This window comes from Glossina fuscipes, unplaced genomic scaffold, assembly GCF_014805625.2.
Source record: "Glossina fuscipes isolate IAEA_lab_2018 unplaced genomic scaffold, Yale_Gfus_2 197, whole genome shotgun sequence".
Lineage (NCBI taxonomy): Eukaryota > Metazoa > Arthropoda > Insecta > Diptera > Glossinidae > Glossina > Glossina fuscipes.
Genome location: NW_023998540.1, coordinates 1097694 through 1116709, shown reverse-complemented (window position 1 = coordinate 1116709; position 19016 = coordinate 1097694). Strand labels below are relative to the sequence as shown.

Genomic DNA, 19016 nt, shown 5'->3' with positions numbered 1-19016 from the left:
AAACAATAACGATATGATGTGTGGAAGTCAAACAACTACATATGTTGTATATGTATGTATTTATAGACAACAAACAACTTTGCCGCCCTATTAAAGGTTATAAGTGCATCGCGTTTAGAATAATTAGTGCATAAAATAAACAAACAAAACAATTCTAATAAATACATAAGGCAAACAAACATTTTCACATGCAATGATGCTTAATGAAATATGTGAGTGAGTTTGAGAACTGGCGAGCGAGCGAGCGAGCGAGCGATAAGAGGGAAGTGCATAAATGTATTAACACGTGTGCGTTTGAGCTTAAAACCATTATTAACTGGAAAAGCGTTTATTATTTTAAGAATGCTTGCATTTGTAAGACAACTAAGTGCTTAATTACTCGCGGGAAATGATCTCGTCAGTATTTTTAGAGCAATTGATAGGAAAAATTTCATGCACAATTTATTGTTCAAATAAATGTTTGAATTTTGAAATTTTTGCCATTTGGGGTAATACGATAATACACTGTTAAAAATTCATGCTTGTTTTTGGTTGAAAAGGAAAATCAATTTTTTTTTTACAGTCTACAACACTCATGGTACAAGCGTATGTTAAGTTTGTGCTGATCTAAGCAACATCTAGAAGGAATTTAGATAGATCCACCTTTCATCATACCGAGTTACTCAATCGATTTATGTTTTCTTGTCCGTCTGTCCATCTTATATCCTTATGTTCAACGTGAAGATCGCAATTTTTAAGATAAGATTAAGCAAACCGATATGCATGTTTGAAGCCGAAACTTTAATCTGATCAACAAAATTTTTATAGGGTTTCAATGAATGCGACATAACGATCGCTCTTGGGTCAAAGAATATTGTCGAAGATATTGCATAGTCTATATACATAATTAGTTAGTAGGAATGTATATATGCAATATAAATAGGCCCACGTAGGATAACTTACCCGAAGAATAAATGTAAAAGGAATTACGTGGTATATAGGAGTTAGAGGCAAAAAAAATGTTGAGATATGCCTATACATTTTTTATGTCAACTTTAAGCGATTGAACTGACTTTTTTTACCTTACTTGATGACCGTGTGAATAGAGTAGCCAAGCTCGTTTTACATCAAAAATTTTATGTTACAATAGTACTTGGACAGATACTTGATTAAATCGGTTCTTTTACTCATTATACCTCATGAGAAAAACGCATCTCGAGTAAAAAAGCTTATGCGTTATAACCATTTTTTTTATAAATTTCTTGTACTCAGACAGTATGGGTATACAAAACAAAAGTCAAAAACCACAACAGTAAAAAATTGTGTGATGTTATAATTTTAACTTTAAATTTCATAGAAATAATTTATGAATCAGTTTTAATCTTTTATCGTTCAGTTTTCATAAACAAACTTAAGATCAAAGAGAAGACTACGAAGAAAATGGAAAGATGATAAACTCTTCTTGTCATCGACGTATGTAATTAATCTACAATGTGAAAACCGAGACATATTGTGTGGTTTGCTTTTTTACACAATTTTTACATGCTGTGGCTTCAATGCATTACAAACAAAGCCTGAGATCCATATGCAACAAGCAACCCGAAGCACGTTTGATATTTTTGGTGAAAGATACAAGAAAATAGGTTTTCTTAGTTTCTGTTCAGTATTTTCAAAACCTCTTATGAAACACTGTTCGGCAACATTCCCCTTCCCGCATACGCTATCATAATGTTTTCACTCAAATAATATGGAGAGGGACAAGGGTTGAGAGGAATATTACAACAGTAGATAGTACAGTCTCACTGGCATTATTATGGTTGTTATTTGACCAAATTGGGTGGAGGTTCTCTATATTATCTCATTTAATAAGGAGGCGTACTTAGCTGGACGAATTGAATATAAGAAACGATTTGATGTGGGATTTTAACGAAGAGCTCTATATATCCTCTATTAATATTTTGAATTAATTTAATGAAATATGCTCGGCAGTCCTGAGCTATTTTCATGAATTGAAATCGAAAGTCAACCGTCATCGTCAAAATCTCGAAAGTTGATAGTCAAAGCTATTTGTCGCATTGTCGTTTACTCTATAAACTTTATTTTCGAACTAAATTAATAACAATCTAACTTAACATGTGCTCGTCCGTCCGTCGTTCGATTGGAGCTCTCAAATGTAAACCATATTTTCGGATTAAGGGAATAGCAATTAAAATTAGTGTGCACCCTTAGATGGATAGTAGGTCTTGAAGTATCAAGGACTGCAATCTCAAGTTATTATTATCGGGCAATGCATTGCTATATCTTCGGACTAAATTAATGGGAATTAAAGTCAATTAAAGAGTAAAATTTTTATAACAAAACTTAAAACATTATCTCATTTTTGCCCACCCTTAATATATGTAGACTTCCTTAACCGCAACAATTGCGGTAAGTAAATGGTTTCTCAAAGCAGACACCATCACGTTTAGATGGTGAGCTCTTTAGATACTAAATAGATAAATGAAAATGGTGCTTTTCTTATATCTTTTAACCCTTTCTTCTCTTTTGGATCAGTCAATCAAGCAATAAAATAATGCACATACAAGTTAACTAAACTCTTTTGCCAAAGCTTAGAGGAACAGATTCATTCTCAATTTCTCCCACAAAGCCTTCAAAAATGTGTGTAAATGACAATGTGCGCATTTGTTTCGTCTTATTTGTTGTTGCTGTTGCCTTTTTACCGCATAAAAACCGATGCTTACACAAACAAACGTATGCTATTGTATATATATGTATATATATATATATATATATATATATATGTTGTGTATCTCTTTAAACAATCAGAATACCGCCACATTAAAAACGTAATATGAAAAACGATTCGAAAATGAATTAAATTCAAAATAAGAAAATGTTGTTCACTATGGCGAGAAAAATAGAAATAATAAAAAAAAAATTAGTTGCTTTTCTACCACGCTCGTGAACGGTTCGATATATATAATAGAAATTTAATAATATTTCTCTAGTTTTTTAATAAATTAGTTTTTCATTTTTTTTTATTATTTAATTTTCAAAATGAAAATTGCACTAATCTAAACGGCTTACAACGATTGATTATTAGAAATTATAAAACAAGAAAAAAAAATTTCATGAAATTAAAAACGAAATAAATCGAGAAATTAAAAATAAATGATAATGAACAGCTTGTTAGTTAACACGGTCTTACACTATCACATACATATTGGCATAATTTTTGATTTAATTAAAATAACTAAATGATTCATTTCGCCTCAGTTGGCGGCCTCACTACAATCTAATGCTGTTGTTTTTATTACGTATGCAAAAAAAGTGAAAATTTCAAAAATATAAATAAAAAAAAAAAGAATTATTTTTATATTCTCTGAGATTGTTTATTTTCGAAATATTTGTTTAGAAAACTTTACAAAATTTTTGTCCAAAAGATATTTTAATATAAACACGGTTTGGCGCGTTTTGCGTTACGTCAATCGATATAATATGCAAGGAATGTATTCAATATTTAGAAAAAAAAAAGAAATTTTCATAAACCGAAGTAGGCCTTCCGTTTAAATACTGTCCCAATAAAAATACCCACCCAAATCAAATCCAAACGAGCTGGTGTTACAGGCGCCCTGCACAACAATTAAATGGGAATCGTGTCTCATAATTTCGAGTTTGGTCAACTTAATAAAATTTCAAAAAAACCGTATATATATGAATAGCTTTTATATACGCCAGGCAGTTTTTCATTGCTTTGCACGCTAAATTAATTCGTTGATAAATTGATGAAAAATAAAATACAGGCTCGGTGGAATTCGGAAAAATATATGCAATCGTTTGATCAAAATATAACGAGAATCTCTGTTTTTCTCCAAAATTTATTCTTTAATGTTTATAACGTTCTGTCTTAAGGAGTCCCTGGTCAGCAAGGCTACGAATTTAGGAAACGCTGAAGAGCAGTCTTCGGCAGTATTATCTGGAATTCGTTTTGCTTCTTGGTTCTTTTTGTCAAAAAAAACTTTGCTTGAAAAGTGATAGCGACACCACAACGCCGTACTTCACTAATAACCGCTGGAATGAGTTCGCCAGTTTCAAGACGAAAATTATTCTAAATCGTTTTATTTGTCGAACGTCAGTATGAGTGATTTTATACGGGTTATATGGAAATTCTCTGTCATTCTGTCTGTTTCCTTCTCCCTCTTTCTGTTCTTCTCGTTTTCTCATCCTATCTCTCTCACGTCTACCTCTCTTCTCTCACTATGCCTCCTTAATGATAGCTCTTCTGTTGTTATGAAAAATATTTAACATTTTCTATTTTCCAATGGGGTTTAGGAGTAGTAAACCCCTTGTATTATCTCTGAGTTTAATTTTATTTTTGAACGGAAAAAAAAACTTACCGAAAAGGTCTAAAAACCTGAAAGAGCCGTTACTCATTGGTAAGCTTGAGGAATGCCTGCAAAAGAACATGAAAGAAAGGTTAGAATTTACTTATCACAAATTATAAAGGGGTGAAAGTTAATAGCTAGTTATCCGAAGAAGAAAGATGAAGTCCGTCGCTCCCTCTACGGGAGTCCTTTCGCCGAACGTATGAAAAAAAACAAGATATAACTTATTAATATACGAGGTGCGTTCAAAAAAAAGGTGACTTTTTATTTTTCTCCAAAAATATTTATTTATTCATTAATATGTATTTTGTCCTCTTCAAAGTAACCCACTTAGCCAACGCTTTCGTTACCGAATGCATTTCTGATAGGTTTTTTTTGGTGTGGCCTTGAGCTATTCCAGCAATGCGGTCTTTATTTCATTAGTCGAGACAATATTACGTCCGTTCGTGGGTCTTTTTAGTTTATATTTATGTCTGTCAAAAACAAACTAGAAAAGCAAAATGGTTGATAAGGTCATCGTATGTTGCGGACTTGTGTACCAATATAACAAAAACAAAAAGAAAAAAAAATTCGAAAATTAAATGTGCGGGCCGGGCCCACTAAATTTAAAAATTCATCTCTTTTCAACACACCTCGTGTATGTACATATATATTAGCTCATAAACCTGGTTTAAATATATAAGTAACAGATATCTTCATAAAGTGAAAGCAATACTGATCGAAAAGATGTACTTGATGTGATTTACGAACAAATGTTCATGTGTTTAATTAGCAAGTTTAATATCCTAAGAAGGGTGTCACAAGGAAGATTTTGTATATTAGCAACATCGACACAAATCGAAAATAGTGTCTTTTTTACTCCGTTAAGAACAAAGTGTTCATCGCTTTACATAATTTCATCGTATGTATTGAAAATAGCTAGACATGCATAGCTTTATTTTGTCCCCTAATTATTTTTTCCCATCTTACATATCTTTGACACTAATAGTATCTGTAAAAATATTCCCACGCCCTTTATTTCTGTCTATGAATCAACGTTACGAAAATTGAATTCGAATGCAATATTTCCTGGATCGATTTTTCAATAAATTTTAAAAATTTTATTCTTTCCTTTTAATTATACAAAATTTAAAATTTTTTAAGTTGAAAAGCAAAGGGGCATAAACTCAATTTACACTCCCATAAGCGTCATTTATAAGTTTCTATTTCAATTTATTACATCTGCGATGTATCTCCAAAAAAAGTTTCAAAGTGTCATTAAATGCAATATTTCAACACAAACACAAATCAAAATTGCAAACATATTTATAACTTCCGCTAGACGTAAACTATAGGCATGAATATTTTTCCTCAATTCATTCAATCTTTGATTATTTATTATGTGCGTAATGTGTAGTACGTGAAAAACGAAAATTTATAGCGTTACGTATATCTATTATTATTATATGCATGGCATAAAAACTCCACAAGCAGCACGAAATTATTCAAAAGTAAAGTTTGTAGTGCTGTTTTTAATTAATGAAGCATTTAAAAGAATTTAACATACATAAATAATGTGATCAATATAAATAAAGCCTAAAGAATTTTTAATTTCTTTTTTTGTAAAAAAAGCAAAACAAAAAAACCTTTTGTTTGAGTTAAGACGAATCTTGTTTGCTTAATATGTTAAGTAAATCTCTGAAAACCATATGAGTGGATTAGTCGATGAAACTGAATCAATTATGTTATTTTTAGGATTTTTCAATTTGTAACTTATTATGGCACAGTCGGATAAGTTTTCAGTTTGCAATTATTTTGCAACGTTGAACTGTAAGCTTGAAGTGGATCGCAGTATTAAGTTTTTTAATTTGCCTTATCACGTAATATAAGCGGGAAAGACGACCTATAAGCCGCAAATTTTAAAGGTGTGCTACAGGACATATAGAAAGACAAACGAGTGGAAGTCTTTGCAGACATGCTACGAGATGGATAGGAGGGCAAACAAGCGGAAACCAGAGGACGGATAGGGAACCAAAGGAGCGGTAAGTTTCAGTACGTTGCTAGAGGACGGGGGAATTGACAAGTGAGTGAAACCTTTATGCACGGACTCGAGGACGAAAAGAAAGACATAAAAGTGGCAAGTTTCACGGAACTGTTTCACATGTGTGTTTGGAAGAGGGGTAGCAAGTTTTGTAGACGTACTGAAGTACAAAAAGAAGGACATAGCATACTAGAAGACGGACAGATAGGACAGATACGCGAGAAGTTAATTAGGCTTGCTAGGGAACAAAGAGTCTACATGCACTTGCCTTAGAACTCTAATCAGACGAGGTCCGCAGACTCTTTTGGTAATTTACAAGTGTGTTCCGAATACTGCCCGAAGGTTCGCACCCAGTAGTTAAGCCTCACACGCCCTTTCCACAGAAGTGTCTCGCAAGGCTGTCACTCCTGTTTAGTAGTGACAAAGCACATGAGATACTAGAGTGAGTGCGCAACTTAATCCCCGTGGACCACATTGTCTTTATTCTAACTATAGTGCTCTAGAGCTGTCGGCGTCATATGTGCGTCGTAGATACAGGTATACTCTTGCTTTTGGATTATCTATATTCCCGGAACACCATCTAGTTAATATCTTCTACTCAGTGGAGAAGTCTCCGAGCAGACGACTCGTGACACTTACGACGACTTCTCCGAGTTGAGCTTCCCTGAGAGGCTTCCCTGAGAGGCTTGCTAGGGGGCAGGCAGACAGACACGTGTGCGGGAAAGCTAGATTGAGAACGAATACGAAGACAAATAGGCACAAAGTATTGTAGGTACGCTAGTTGATCTTCTGCAAAAATATTTTTGCATCAAACGAATTTTTGCCTTTCTTTAGATTAACTTTTACGTAACAGCCATTTTTTGGCATTTGCAATTGCAAAATGATTCAAACTTAATATGCCGTTGGCAACTTAGGTCCGGTTTATGTTATATTTTCGCTTTCATGAGATTCTCTTGAAGATTTCGATAACCCATGGACAAAGAAAGAGATGAGGGTTCGATTAAATCAAAGCTAAATATTACGACCATAATAAATATGTGTATGTCTGGTTGTTATAAACGAAATGATGAAACAAGTAAGCTTTGCTTCGCGATGGTAATTATGAGAAAGCGAAGCAATGAAAAACTGCGGGACGTGCCTATAATACAATATAGATCTTTCTCGGTTTTAATATGCAACGAGATCAATATAATTGATTGTATAAATTCATAAATTAAAACTGTGAAATTTTCAATTGCTATTTAAATGATTTAATAGATAAATTTTATTTACCAAATCAAATGCTATAAAAATTATTACAATTTTTATTTATTTATAAATTTTGTGGCCATTAAAACTATTTGCGTAGGCTTTGTTTTGCAAATTATCTTTGGCTATTAGGAAATTAAATGCATTTAAACGCCTGCTTTTCTTCTTTTCTTTTTTTTGCTTTATAGAATTGTATGTGAAAGCATGTAGGTGTGTCATTATCAATGTCAACTTATTAAATTTCTTTCCAAATACGTAGAGAATGAAATATTTGCAATAACGGAGGCGCATGTACTGTAGCATATATAAAGTAATAGGTGGGTTCAATTCGGAGAGTTGCTTTCAATTGTTCAGTATATAAACATGCAGTGTATACAGTACTTTTCTCCCCTGTACGTCCCCTGATGGTCAGACATAAGGAGGGGAAAAAATATAGACATAGAGAATGGCTGCAGCCTACTGACTGTGAACATTCACTGTAGGGACGACCAGTTAAGGCATTATATCCGTTTGGGATCGACAATGCCTTAAAAACTCAATCTTATCTTGTCAAGAGGACCTTTCAGAGAGGGAATAACTTTCAAAATTAACCAATGCGGCGATTTGTTACCGTTATATAATATTTTTTTTGGATATAATACTATAGAGAGCGGGGCTCTTTATATTGTGAATTGTGATTGATTTTTTGCATTGTGTTGCTCTTATGATTTCTATAGCATTGTACGGGTTTCAGGCGAATTTAGCTTAAAGTTCACTTAAGTGTTTTTAATGGGAGAAAGAAACAGAGATCGTCTTATGGTTCTAGACGTTGAGAAAACTTGATAGCTGAGGATCGTAGATTCGCTTTGCCGAGTAGAGAGTTTTACAGCTGTCGATAAAGTACAGATTTCTTCGTTCTCTTTATAGCGAAACTAGTGTCCGATAACATATGCAGATTACGATCGAGTTTACTCGCTTTTGCTCCTTAACTTTTGCTAAACTTAGCTCAGCATTAAATACAATACAAATTCATTTCAATTCGCATTTATCCCCAAAAAAAAATTATATAGCGTATCGCTAGGACTAGTTTAAGAACATAATAAAGCAATCCTAGGGTTGACAGGGACAATAGTGTCTGATATTTTCATTTCAAAATCCTATATTTTTGATAGAATAATAATTCGAACTTTTGAACTTTGTAGCTTGTGACAAAAGAATTTTCAAATATTTGCTTTTTAAAGTGCACATCTTTTGTGGCACAAGGGTACACTTAGTTTGCTCGAATGATTTGGGATAGACTCATCTTTTCTTTTTGTACCGATCGATTCAGAATCAGTTTCTGTTTCCTTTTGTTTTATTCAAAATAGACATAAGAAGAAATCTAAAACTCTATCATGAGATTTTTGCATCATTTTCTACCTTCTGGAGATATATTGCACTCTATGCGTTCTCAAGACTGAAAAGAATGCCTTCTGATTCACCAAGCAGTCGTCCAATTAATTTAGTCGTTGATCTAAATTTTGATTGCTTACTGGTAATCCTATACCCATCATATACACATCATAAAGAAAATAAATTCTGGATCACGATACGATTGTAAAATTTGTTGGACGTACAGCGTTTCATTAACTCAGTTAAATGGAAACTACTGTAACGTTTTTATAGATATAAAGTTTACATGTATAAAGTTTCTAATATTAAATTTATGTTTTGTAATAAGGGCAATGTAAGCTTGCGCTTACACAGGCATTGCATTGAGAATGCACTTGACAGTAGATTTAGCAAATTGTATATAAATAGGCAGAGCGAATGAGTGCGTGCGTGCGTGCTTCTGTGTACAATATGCCTTGACAATTATATCACTTTGTTCCTACATACATACATTTGATTATAGAAAATGCATGACTATTTAAAGAAACAAATTACATATATACATATATTTGAAATTCGAACATAGCTATGAGAAGTGATAATTGAAATGACACGCGATATACGATTTAAAACATCTGTCAGATAATTATTGAATAATCAAACTGATCAGTCTAGATGTCTAGATATATGTGGATGTTCATTTAAAAAAATTGAAGGCACAGTCTAAAGCTGTCATTATTTAAGTTTATAAATACAACTTGTGTATGATCAATAATGGTAAAGGTTAGAAACAATCCTGTGCGCCGTCTCCTCAACCGGATTTACACTTCTAATGTAAATCTAAATTCCAAAATCTCCGCTTAAGTGTTAAAACTGAATAACATAAGGAGTGACACACTTTCTCTTTCCGTCTTCTTTGGGATGTTTTTTGTGACTTTGTTCTCGAGTAGTGCATGACTTAAATCATTGCTTGAGGTCATTATCGATTTTTAATTAGTTTTTTTTTTTTACAAGTTCTTCCACATCTTTATAAGGAGCCTTGCAGGACACTTCGGTTTATCTTTGAGGCTAAGGTCAACTTAAATACGCTTTCGAACTCTATACGTGAAAAAGTATTTAATTTCGTTATTCACTATTTTTGTCTTGCAAATTTTATACATATATGCCTTTCACTCTACCAAGCAACTTTTCAGAAGTACTACCTCACTTATACTCACTAGCGTATCATTGTTGCTTGATATAGAAAATTTCATATTTTTCAAAGAAGATGATCGTATCGTTTTGCCCTTTCGTCAGGTCAATTGCCTTCACCTTCGTTCGTTAGTCTTTTTCCCAGAAAACAACAACAACTTTATTGGGCGCACCGATTAAAGTTAAAAGGACTTGTAATTAAGAAAGAAAATATTTGGAAATCCTCTAAATATATTATTATATTCTATACTAGACTCCATTTCAGGAACTTTATTACAAAGCCTTACCATTGTGATCGAAGAATTAGAAACACAAAAAAAAAACGCTTTACTTTAAGTAACCAAGCCAGAAGGGGTTAAGGTAGACTCATCTTTTATTATACGGATCGATTCGGAAAATGGTTCTGAATTTGAAGCTTTTCTAATCGTTTATCCGTCTCTCTGTCTAATCGTCTGAACAGTGGCTCCGTCTGTTTGGGTTGAACCAACAGATTGCAGTTTTTGAGATTTTTTGGTGAAATTTGGCACACTAACGTGTTCTGAACCAAGGAAGATCACTATTGAAAATGGTTCGAATCGGTTTGCTTTTTCGATCACACCATGGAAATTAAAAAATAATAACATTTTCAGGAAAAAAAAGTATGTTTGGAATGTGCAATGCATCGCTTGATGTTCCAAGCACCCTCCAATATGAAGCTCTCCATGAAAGGTATTCCTAATTATTGCTGCATTATTGCCAATGGGTTTCTAATCTTAAGCGGCTCTAAAGATTGTATTTTTATTTTTATTTTTGTTTAGGATAGAGATGGTGGGTATAAAGTTTCCGCATCAGCCGATTGCAAAGTGTACATACATATATGTTTGCGATTAGATTTAAATTCCAAGTTAATTTGGTCACTGGGCATCTGTCCCTTCCCCCATTTCTCTGTTTCCTGTAATGAGTGAGATGAGCATTCTAAAAGTCAAAAGAAGCTAGCCGTTGAACTCGTATCTATTTTCTTATTTTCTTATTGTGTGCAATTTGAGCAAAAAAAAAAAAAAAATCTGCTTAGTATACGCATTGTCAAGAAAATCGTATTTATTAAGTGAAAACTTATTTCGCGCAATAATAAATTTTCATTAATTAACAGAATCGAAACGTATGCGTGCGAGTGCATATGTTAAGTGAATAAACATTTTATGTGTATGTACTTAGCAAACTAAGAAAGTTGAACAAAGTTTAGATGAAAAACAACAACAAACGCAATTACGGGAGTGTGAAAGAAAAGAGTAAATATTTATAATAAGCAACAAATGCTTCGAATAAGTCGGCTGTAATTAAGTGGCCAATCGTTCTAATGTTTCAAGTCGTTGGTAAACTAATTACAAGAAGTGAATAACAACATTGTTAAATACATAATAAATATTAGAAAATCTTCAGAATATATAAAGTCTGAAATGAAGTCTCTTAAATGGTTTCATTGGCTTGTAATATTAACTGTGTTCGGTAAGTATGCAAAGAGTGGCTTATACATATCGACATTTAATAGGTATATCCGAAATTATAGTTTACATTTCATTAAGTTTTTGATGTTATTTTCCTCTTATTTCAAAATAATTAATGACCCAACCATGAGCTTTAATAACTTCGACATACGCCAATAAAATAAGTTGACCAATGTCTCGTTTTCTAATAAAAAAGGGTAAATATTACTCGAAATTATATTGAAAATAAACAAAACTTATTCAGAGTAATAGCGTACTTTATCAATTTCAATAGTCCATATAGTTTATATAATAATACCGTTATTGCCTATCGCAGTTACCAGTGTATATGCGTTTTCTTATGATTATTATTACAATTTATTTGGAGCATAGAATTAAATTCTAGGGATGAAAGTAGAATAAGTATTAGTCAATAGGTCTGTTTTTTTTTGGAAAGGTAGAGTAGATGGTTAGCTTTGTCGCTAGTAAAGCATAGCAAATATGCGATGCGGCTGCTTTGCATAGAAAAAAACAATATCGAAAATAATGGTAGGGCCACTCCTCACTATTGTAAATGAATATCATATTTCCGGACAAGGCAAAAGATCAGGACAATCAAATGCAATCCATATTTTCGGACGAAAGGAAGTGCTTGTTGTTAACAAATTCAGACAAGAGCAAATGAAAAAGGTACCAATCCGGAAATGTCCTCTTGCAGAGTCTTGCATACCATAAAGGTTGTATGGTATTCCGATGTAGGCACGGTTAGTATATCGATACGTATTAGTTAGGTTTTTGATAAATTTACTTAGGGGCCTTATGGAAGCGTTGAACTGTTCTTTTATAAATTTTTTTCGTAAATATATTTATCTATGCGATGGATGTCAGAGATCCGAATTTACAATACTTATTCAGTCTGCTTAGCGCTATTATTTCCCTACATCATTTTTGACGTATGAATTTTGTTTTTTAATTTTATTCTCTCTATTGCAGTCAGACTAATACATCGCTTCGGTTCTTTAAGATTTTTCATAATGGTGTTGAAAACCATTTTTGGCTAAAACCATTACAGGCAAAGTTCTTTTGTAATAGAAGATTGTTCTAAATTTTTCACGTAAATATAGTTGGAAAATAAAAAAAAAAAAAAAATTGTGTCAGTCGTTGCTCATTCATAACCATTTCATGATAAAGCTAATGTGCTTTCGTTCAATATATGTAAAGATTTATTTATCTGCATATATCTGTATATTACATATATCACATTCTTAGAGAATTTCGCGTAATTTCGTAGATAATAATATTAGTTAAAACCCATATTTATATAATTGTGGGCGGATTCGCGAATTAGATGATTTGTGAATTATACAAAATAAAAACAAATGGAAATAATTATATTCGGCTGTCATATGATTTTTTGCATCCACCCGCCTTATCTCAGAGCAACTAAATTTCATTATTCTTTAACGGGCACGACTGATACTTTTCATCTCTTCTCAGGTAATATAAGATCGTTTATAGAATATATATAATATAATGTATTATAGATTTTGACCTATGAGCATAAAACTTAGAAAGCAGAGGTTTTCCTTGTTTATGTTGCACTGTTGTGATGTGCTTTGCCCAATTTCGCCTGTATTCAGTATCGATCAGTTTGCAAAAGCTTTCTATCTCTCTTCAATTTTGAAGCAAAAATTTTCATTTTTGTCTATCAGGGGAGTATTTGTGAGAGACATTGCACAGGCGAACAGAAGGACATGACTAAATCGATTAAAAATTTGACGTTAGCCAAGGCCCTATATACTTTATAAGATTTCTGAAGCTTTGTTCTAGGTGTTGCAATCGTCTTGATAAAATGAGTACGTCCATCCTAAAAAAATTGGTAAAGGGTTTGATTTTCTAAGAAAATCTTTGAGATCGTAATCGTAAATCGAAAAGAAGAACCTAAAGGTCTGGCTAAAAATCCATTCCGCCATTTATCCTGATCAGGTATACCTATGGGTACGCATATTTTAGCACTTCGCATATCTAATACACTTTTTGGGACGAGTAAAAAGAGGTTAACGAGAATAACACGATTTCAGCAAGCTTTATACTAAGTTTTGAGATTAAATATTTATTTACAATCGGTACTAGAACAAATGTTATATAGTCTCGGAAAAGACTATGACTACCAAGTGACAGTAAATGGAAGAGCACACAGTCAACTGCGGAATTTTTAAAAAATTAGATCAAAGCAACTAAATGCCCGGACATCTTTTTTACAAAGGATCCTTCAAAGAAAGGATCCTGCGTGTACACTTGTTTTCGATAAAATCTACATCTGATGTGTATAAACGACTAAATTAAAATTTAAAATAAATAAATATTTAAAGTGAACTAAATTGACTGAAATCGCCTAAACTCGAAATTGAATTTTTTTTTTCAGGATTTATGCATTCACTTAAATGCATATATATATATATGATGACGTGTAACCGTCCTCTAAAATTGTTTATCTCTCTCTTCAAACCAATGCCCCTTTAGATACATAACATCTGTGCCAACGCTTTTTCCAATCCTCGAAGCACTTCTGATAACCCTTGCCCTTGAGCTATTCCAACTGTGCAGTCTTTATTTCATTCGTCGAGGCAAATTTACGTCCTTTCGTGGGTCTTTTCAGGTTATATTTATATCTGACAAAACAAACAGGAAATGCAAAATGATGATAAGGTCATCGTATGTTGCGGACATGTGTACCAATATAACAAAAAAAAAAAAAAAAAAATTCGAAAATTGAATGTACGTAGCTCACGAAATTCAAAAAGTATCCTTTTTTCCCATCTTATACATACGTGTATATATTTTGTAATGATTCTGATGACCATCTACGACATATGTTTTATATTATATATGTTGACAGCGTGTTCTATTAAAGCTCTAGCGATATTTTGTTGTTGACATTTCTTTCGCGATTTCTTGACATTTTCATTTCATTCAAAAAAGAGCTCACCAATAGTCAGACACAATGCCTTCTTGATGACTGATAAAAATAGCTGATCTCCAAGCGCAGACGTTAAAATGTTATCTTAGCAAATGACATATTTCAGTCTCTGACAGCAAAAATAAACTATTTGCGATTCTAGGTTGATATGATTGCATTCTTTTATCCTTTAGATATTCGACTCGAAGAAATTTGAACGAAGGTTTTAGAAGAAGAATTGAAAATTTAATGTATTATCGTTATTATCGTGAAACTTTGATCTCAACAAGCATTGATTTCAAATTTAGGCTTTAGACGATAAAAAATCGCGCCAACCAGAGAAACGCCGATTGCTAATTATCCTAAGAGAGCAACACACAATAAATGAAATCTTAAGGCAATCAGAGGATTTGGGTCGTGTTTTACAAACACTTTTTGTTTCTTGCGTCAATGCTCCACTAAATCAAGCTTGACAATGACTACAATGCTAAAACAATGCGACATGAGAGAATTGAAATTTTTTAAATCATTTCATGAAACATTTTAAAACAAAAATATTAACTAAATCGTATGTGTACTATGTAGAACGTTTCAAAGGATCAACTAACATCTTTGTGCTCAATGTAGAAATTTGCTCCAAGGAGCTTAAAAGATTCTGAGACTTTTCTCGACGCCCACAGTTAAATTAAATCTAAATGATATGGAATTTACGATAGAAGACATTAAAAATTCGCATCGTAAACCGTTTTCGGTACATTTGCTCTTCTTTGATTTTATTATAAATCTTTCAAATAGGAAAAGAATGCAATAATTTTTATAAATATTTCTTAAATTTTTTCAGTACTTCCATCTTCTATTGCCAAAATCAACGAATTTCGAGGCCATACGAGGGAAATATGCAAATACCGTAAAGGAAAATTGGTACTCATAGGATATATCGTTTTATATAGAAATCAAATTAGAATAATTTTTTAGTTGCAGCCTTTTAGCGAACATCGTCGTCGTTTGTTTGCGGTGCGTGAACAAATGCAAATACACGCCTCATTGGAAGGACCAGAGATACACGCCTACATATTACCATCGTACGATGAACATTTAAATCATGAGGTTGCTCCATCGGATCAACGCTTGCAGTATTTAACTGGTTTCACTGGAACGAAAGCTTTTGCTGCCATCACTCAGAAAGGAGCCGCTTTATGGGTAGAAAGTCGTTATCTTCAACAAGCCGATGGAGAACTGGATTGTGATTGGGAACTATTTCGTGTAAATGATTCGATTACCATAGCCGATTGGCTAGATGTAAGGCAAAATAACTCTTGAGTCCATAAAATTTTATATTTTTTATTGAACACCTTTTCATTAACTTCCAGGATCAACTGCATCCCGATAAGCGTGTCGGGGCTGATCCTCATTTGGTGCCTCATTATTTATGGGTGAAATGGGAAAATCAACTAAAAGATAAATTTCTAGTACTTACGAAAATAAATAACAATTTAATAGATCTTATATGGGGTGAAGAACGCCCCGAATCGCTTAATATGACCATTCAGGTGTGGGAGAGATCCTATGCTGGTGAAAAATGGGAGGATAAAATTCTTGAATTACGTCAGAAACTTTATTATCATAAATGTGATGCAATGATTGTAACATCGTTGACGGAAATTGCCTATCTATTGAATGTTCGAGGCCGAGATATACCTTACACACCGGTCGTAAAGGTAGATTGATTGAGCATACTTTGTAGAGTTAATTGGAAATTGATTTTCTTAAAATATATTTGCCAAAGTCTTATTTGATTGTTAGCCATCAGGATATATTCTTTTATGTGGACCGCTTAAAAATGACTTTGGGTTTAAATTGGCATTTACGTACCGATTGTTTTAATGAAATGTGCGTGAAGTAAGTCGCAGTAGTTAACATTAAAATGTAAATCGCTTAATGGTTTCATTTACTTCATTGCAAGAATTAAAGAATACCATCAGGTATGGAGTGATATGCGCACATATTCACAGATTTGGAAACGCGTGCTGGTGCCAGCACGTTGCGTTCAAGAGCCCGGAGCATCTGAGGCAATTTTTTCAGCTTTCCCCTTAAAAATTATTTACGAACATATATCGCCCGTGATATTAATGAGAGCTCAAAAGAATTCAGTTGAACAAGACGGCATGCGTACTGCACATGTTCGAGACGGTGCTGCCATCTGTGAAGCGATAAGCAATTTAGAAATGCGAGTGAGTATATTTAGGATTCGATAACTGATAAAAGGTTTCATTAAGCAAATTAATCCGTTCTAGTTCTTTACTGAGCAATGGACTGAGGAAAAGATCAAATTTGAGGTTGAACGATCTCGGCTTTCTCAAAATCATGCCAAGGGTTTATCAATGCGCACCGTAGTTGCCTACGGTGAACATTCCTCTTATCCGTATTATATTTCTAGCAATGTCACAGACGTTGAGGTTACCGATCAAAGCTTTCTGGTGATAGAATCAGGCGGCCAGTATTATGAGGGAACCACAGATGTCTCGAGAACATTCTTATTTGGTCAGCCTACACCAGAAATGAAACAGTCTTACACAATGGTCTTGGCTGGCATATTGAGATTAGCACACTTAAAATTTCCCTCCAATTTAAGGCTATCCGAAGTAGATGCTTTAGTTAGAAGCCCCATATGGGAGTCAATGAGCGATTATCCTCAGGCTACCGGTCATGGAATAGGCTCCTATAATGCTGTAGAAGAACGTAAGTAATAGTCAATCTATGTTAATATATGTATGTGCAGTGTTAAATAGATTTACATTTCAGCACCTATATCTGTGGCGTACGGTCAAGAAAGTCATTTCCATTTCAAAGAAGGCTATTTCTTCTCCAGCGGTATAAACATAACTCATTATTGGTATGACTTTTTGATATGAAAGTTTTCTAATTACAATTTTAGAATCCGGTTACTATAAGCCGGGCGAATACGGTGTACGACTTAAGAATGTCCTAGAAGTAAAAGATACACAACGCGGCCACCCTTCAGGGGCTACATTTTTAGCATTCCATGATGTTACTTTAGTGCCTTACGAACCTAAACTAATCGATGGTACTTTGTTAAGTGCCTTAGAGGTTTGGATTACTGGATAAGTTGCAAGATTGTCTTATAACAAGAACACATATTTTTCCTCTCTCCCTAGAAACGTTGGCTTAATGAGTACAATGCAAAGATTCGTGAGCTGGTCGGCGATGAATTGAAACGTCAAGGCAATATGCAAGCATTTTATTGGATGATGAACAAAACGCGGCATATACGCGAATATTTACCTGAGGAAGAGTACCGAGCGGCCACCGGTACGGGTAATCGTTCACGTGCTTTCCTAACCATCATAGTGCCAGCAATATTATTAGGTTTAACTGTCTTTGGTAGCTTTTTGCGATGGTTACTATAGATAGTGAAAAGCTTTCTAGTTCTAACAGTCGTAGCTACTTTAATATAACGATCAATGAAAGAATGTGACGTAGCAAAAGAAAGAATATATGTACTTTTATTGAATAAGGTTTAGTTTTAAATGAGTTTAGGGAAAAATGTTGTAATCTCAACGCTACAGGTTATGACAAAAAACTAAATATGTATTATTTTTGATAATAAATTATATATTTTTAATGAAAATTATTCTACCTTATGATGTTATAGTATAAGGGAATCGTGTATGCATCGGTTTCGCTAAGGCAAGGATTAGATCGTTCCAGATTTCGCGGTACACAAATATTACTGCTCTTAGCTCTCTTCCTATCTAAAACTTTTCCTTACGCAAATGTATTGGGACATGCCATAACTTGCTGGTTATCGAAAACGAATTTTCAAATTAAAACTTTATTTGGGTAGAGATCGAAAGAGTGGTCTGATGCGAACAAGTTTCAACAGCATTCATTCTCGGGCCAAAACACGTCAGCGTATCAAATTTCATCACAACATCTCAAAAATTGCGGACTGTAGGTAGAACCCCACATAGCAAGACGGACAGACAAGCTTACATTGGTACACAAAGTGACTTCAAATTGATCGGTATAACAAATGTTGGATCTATATCAAGTCGTTTTGATTCCTACATACATGTGCAAACAAACTTAGTATACCCTTGTACGATAAGTGGCGTAGGGGCATAAAAAATAGCCAATTACTTCCATTAAATAATGATCATAAAGGAAAAAATTAATTTTCAGTTTCCAAATATGTGACTGAAAACCGCATCAGCAAGTTTGGCAATTTGCGTAGAATATGAGATAGATGAGATAGTATCTCGCAGTGTGTATGCATGGGGAAGATATAGAAATTGGGCGATAATTTTGCACAAATCTTATTCATGGAATGAAATATGGATGCGGTAAAGTACGATCGCGTGTGTATATGTACAAACTTACTGCTTTAATGGATTTGGCAA

At 33.5% G+C, this 19016-nt stretch overlaps 1 protein-coding gene across 4 annotated transcripts; it reads left to right on the top strand.

The window, feature by feature from the left end:
• The first annotated feature begins 2932 nt into the window (after positions 1–2932).
• LOC119641930 (xaa-Pro aminopeptidase 2) lies at positions 2933–18203 on the top strand. 4 transcript variants are annotated; one of them, XM_038040851.1, is made up of 12 exons: positions 2979–3296; positions 3395–3652; positions 11303–11658; positions 15437–15516; positions 15571–15894; positions 15966–16313; positions 16382–16494; positions 16559–16826; positions 16890–17334; positions 17398–17466; positions 17531–17703; positions 17772–18203. In XM_038040851.1, exons 3-12 carry the CDS (start codon positions 11610–11612, stop codon positions 18021–18023), a joined length of 2121 nt encoding a protein of 706 aa, XP_037896779.1. In that variant the 5' UTR covers positions 2979–3296; positions 3395–3652; positions 11303–11609; the 3' UTR covers positions 18024–18203. The 4 variants fall into 4 exon arrangements, with proteins under 4 accessions (XP_037896781.1, XP_037896779.1, XP_037896780.1 ...); XM_038040853.1 differs by lacking the exons at positions 2979–3296; positions 3395–3652 and adding an exon at positions 2933–2947; XM_038040852.1 differs by lacking the exon at positions 3395–3652 and having other exon boundaries at positions 2979–3167.
• Positions 18204–19016: the final 813 nt, after the last annotated feature.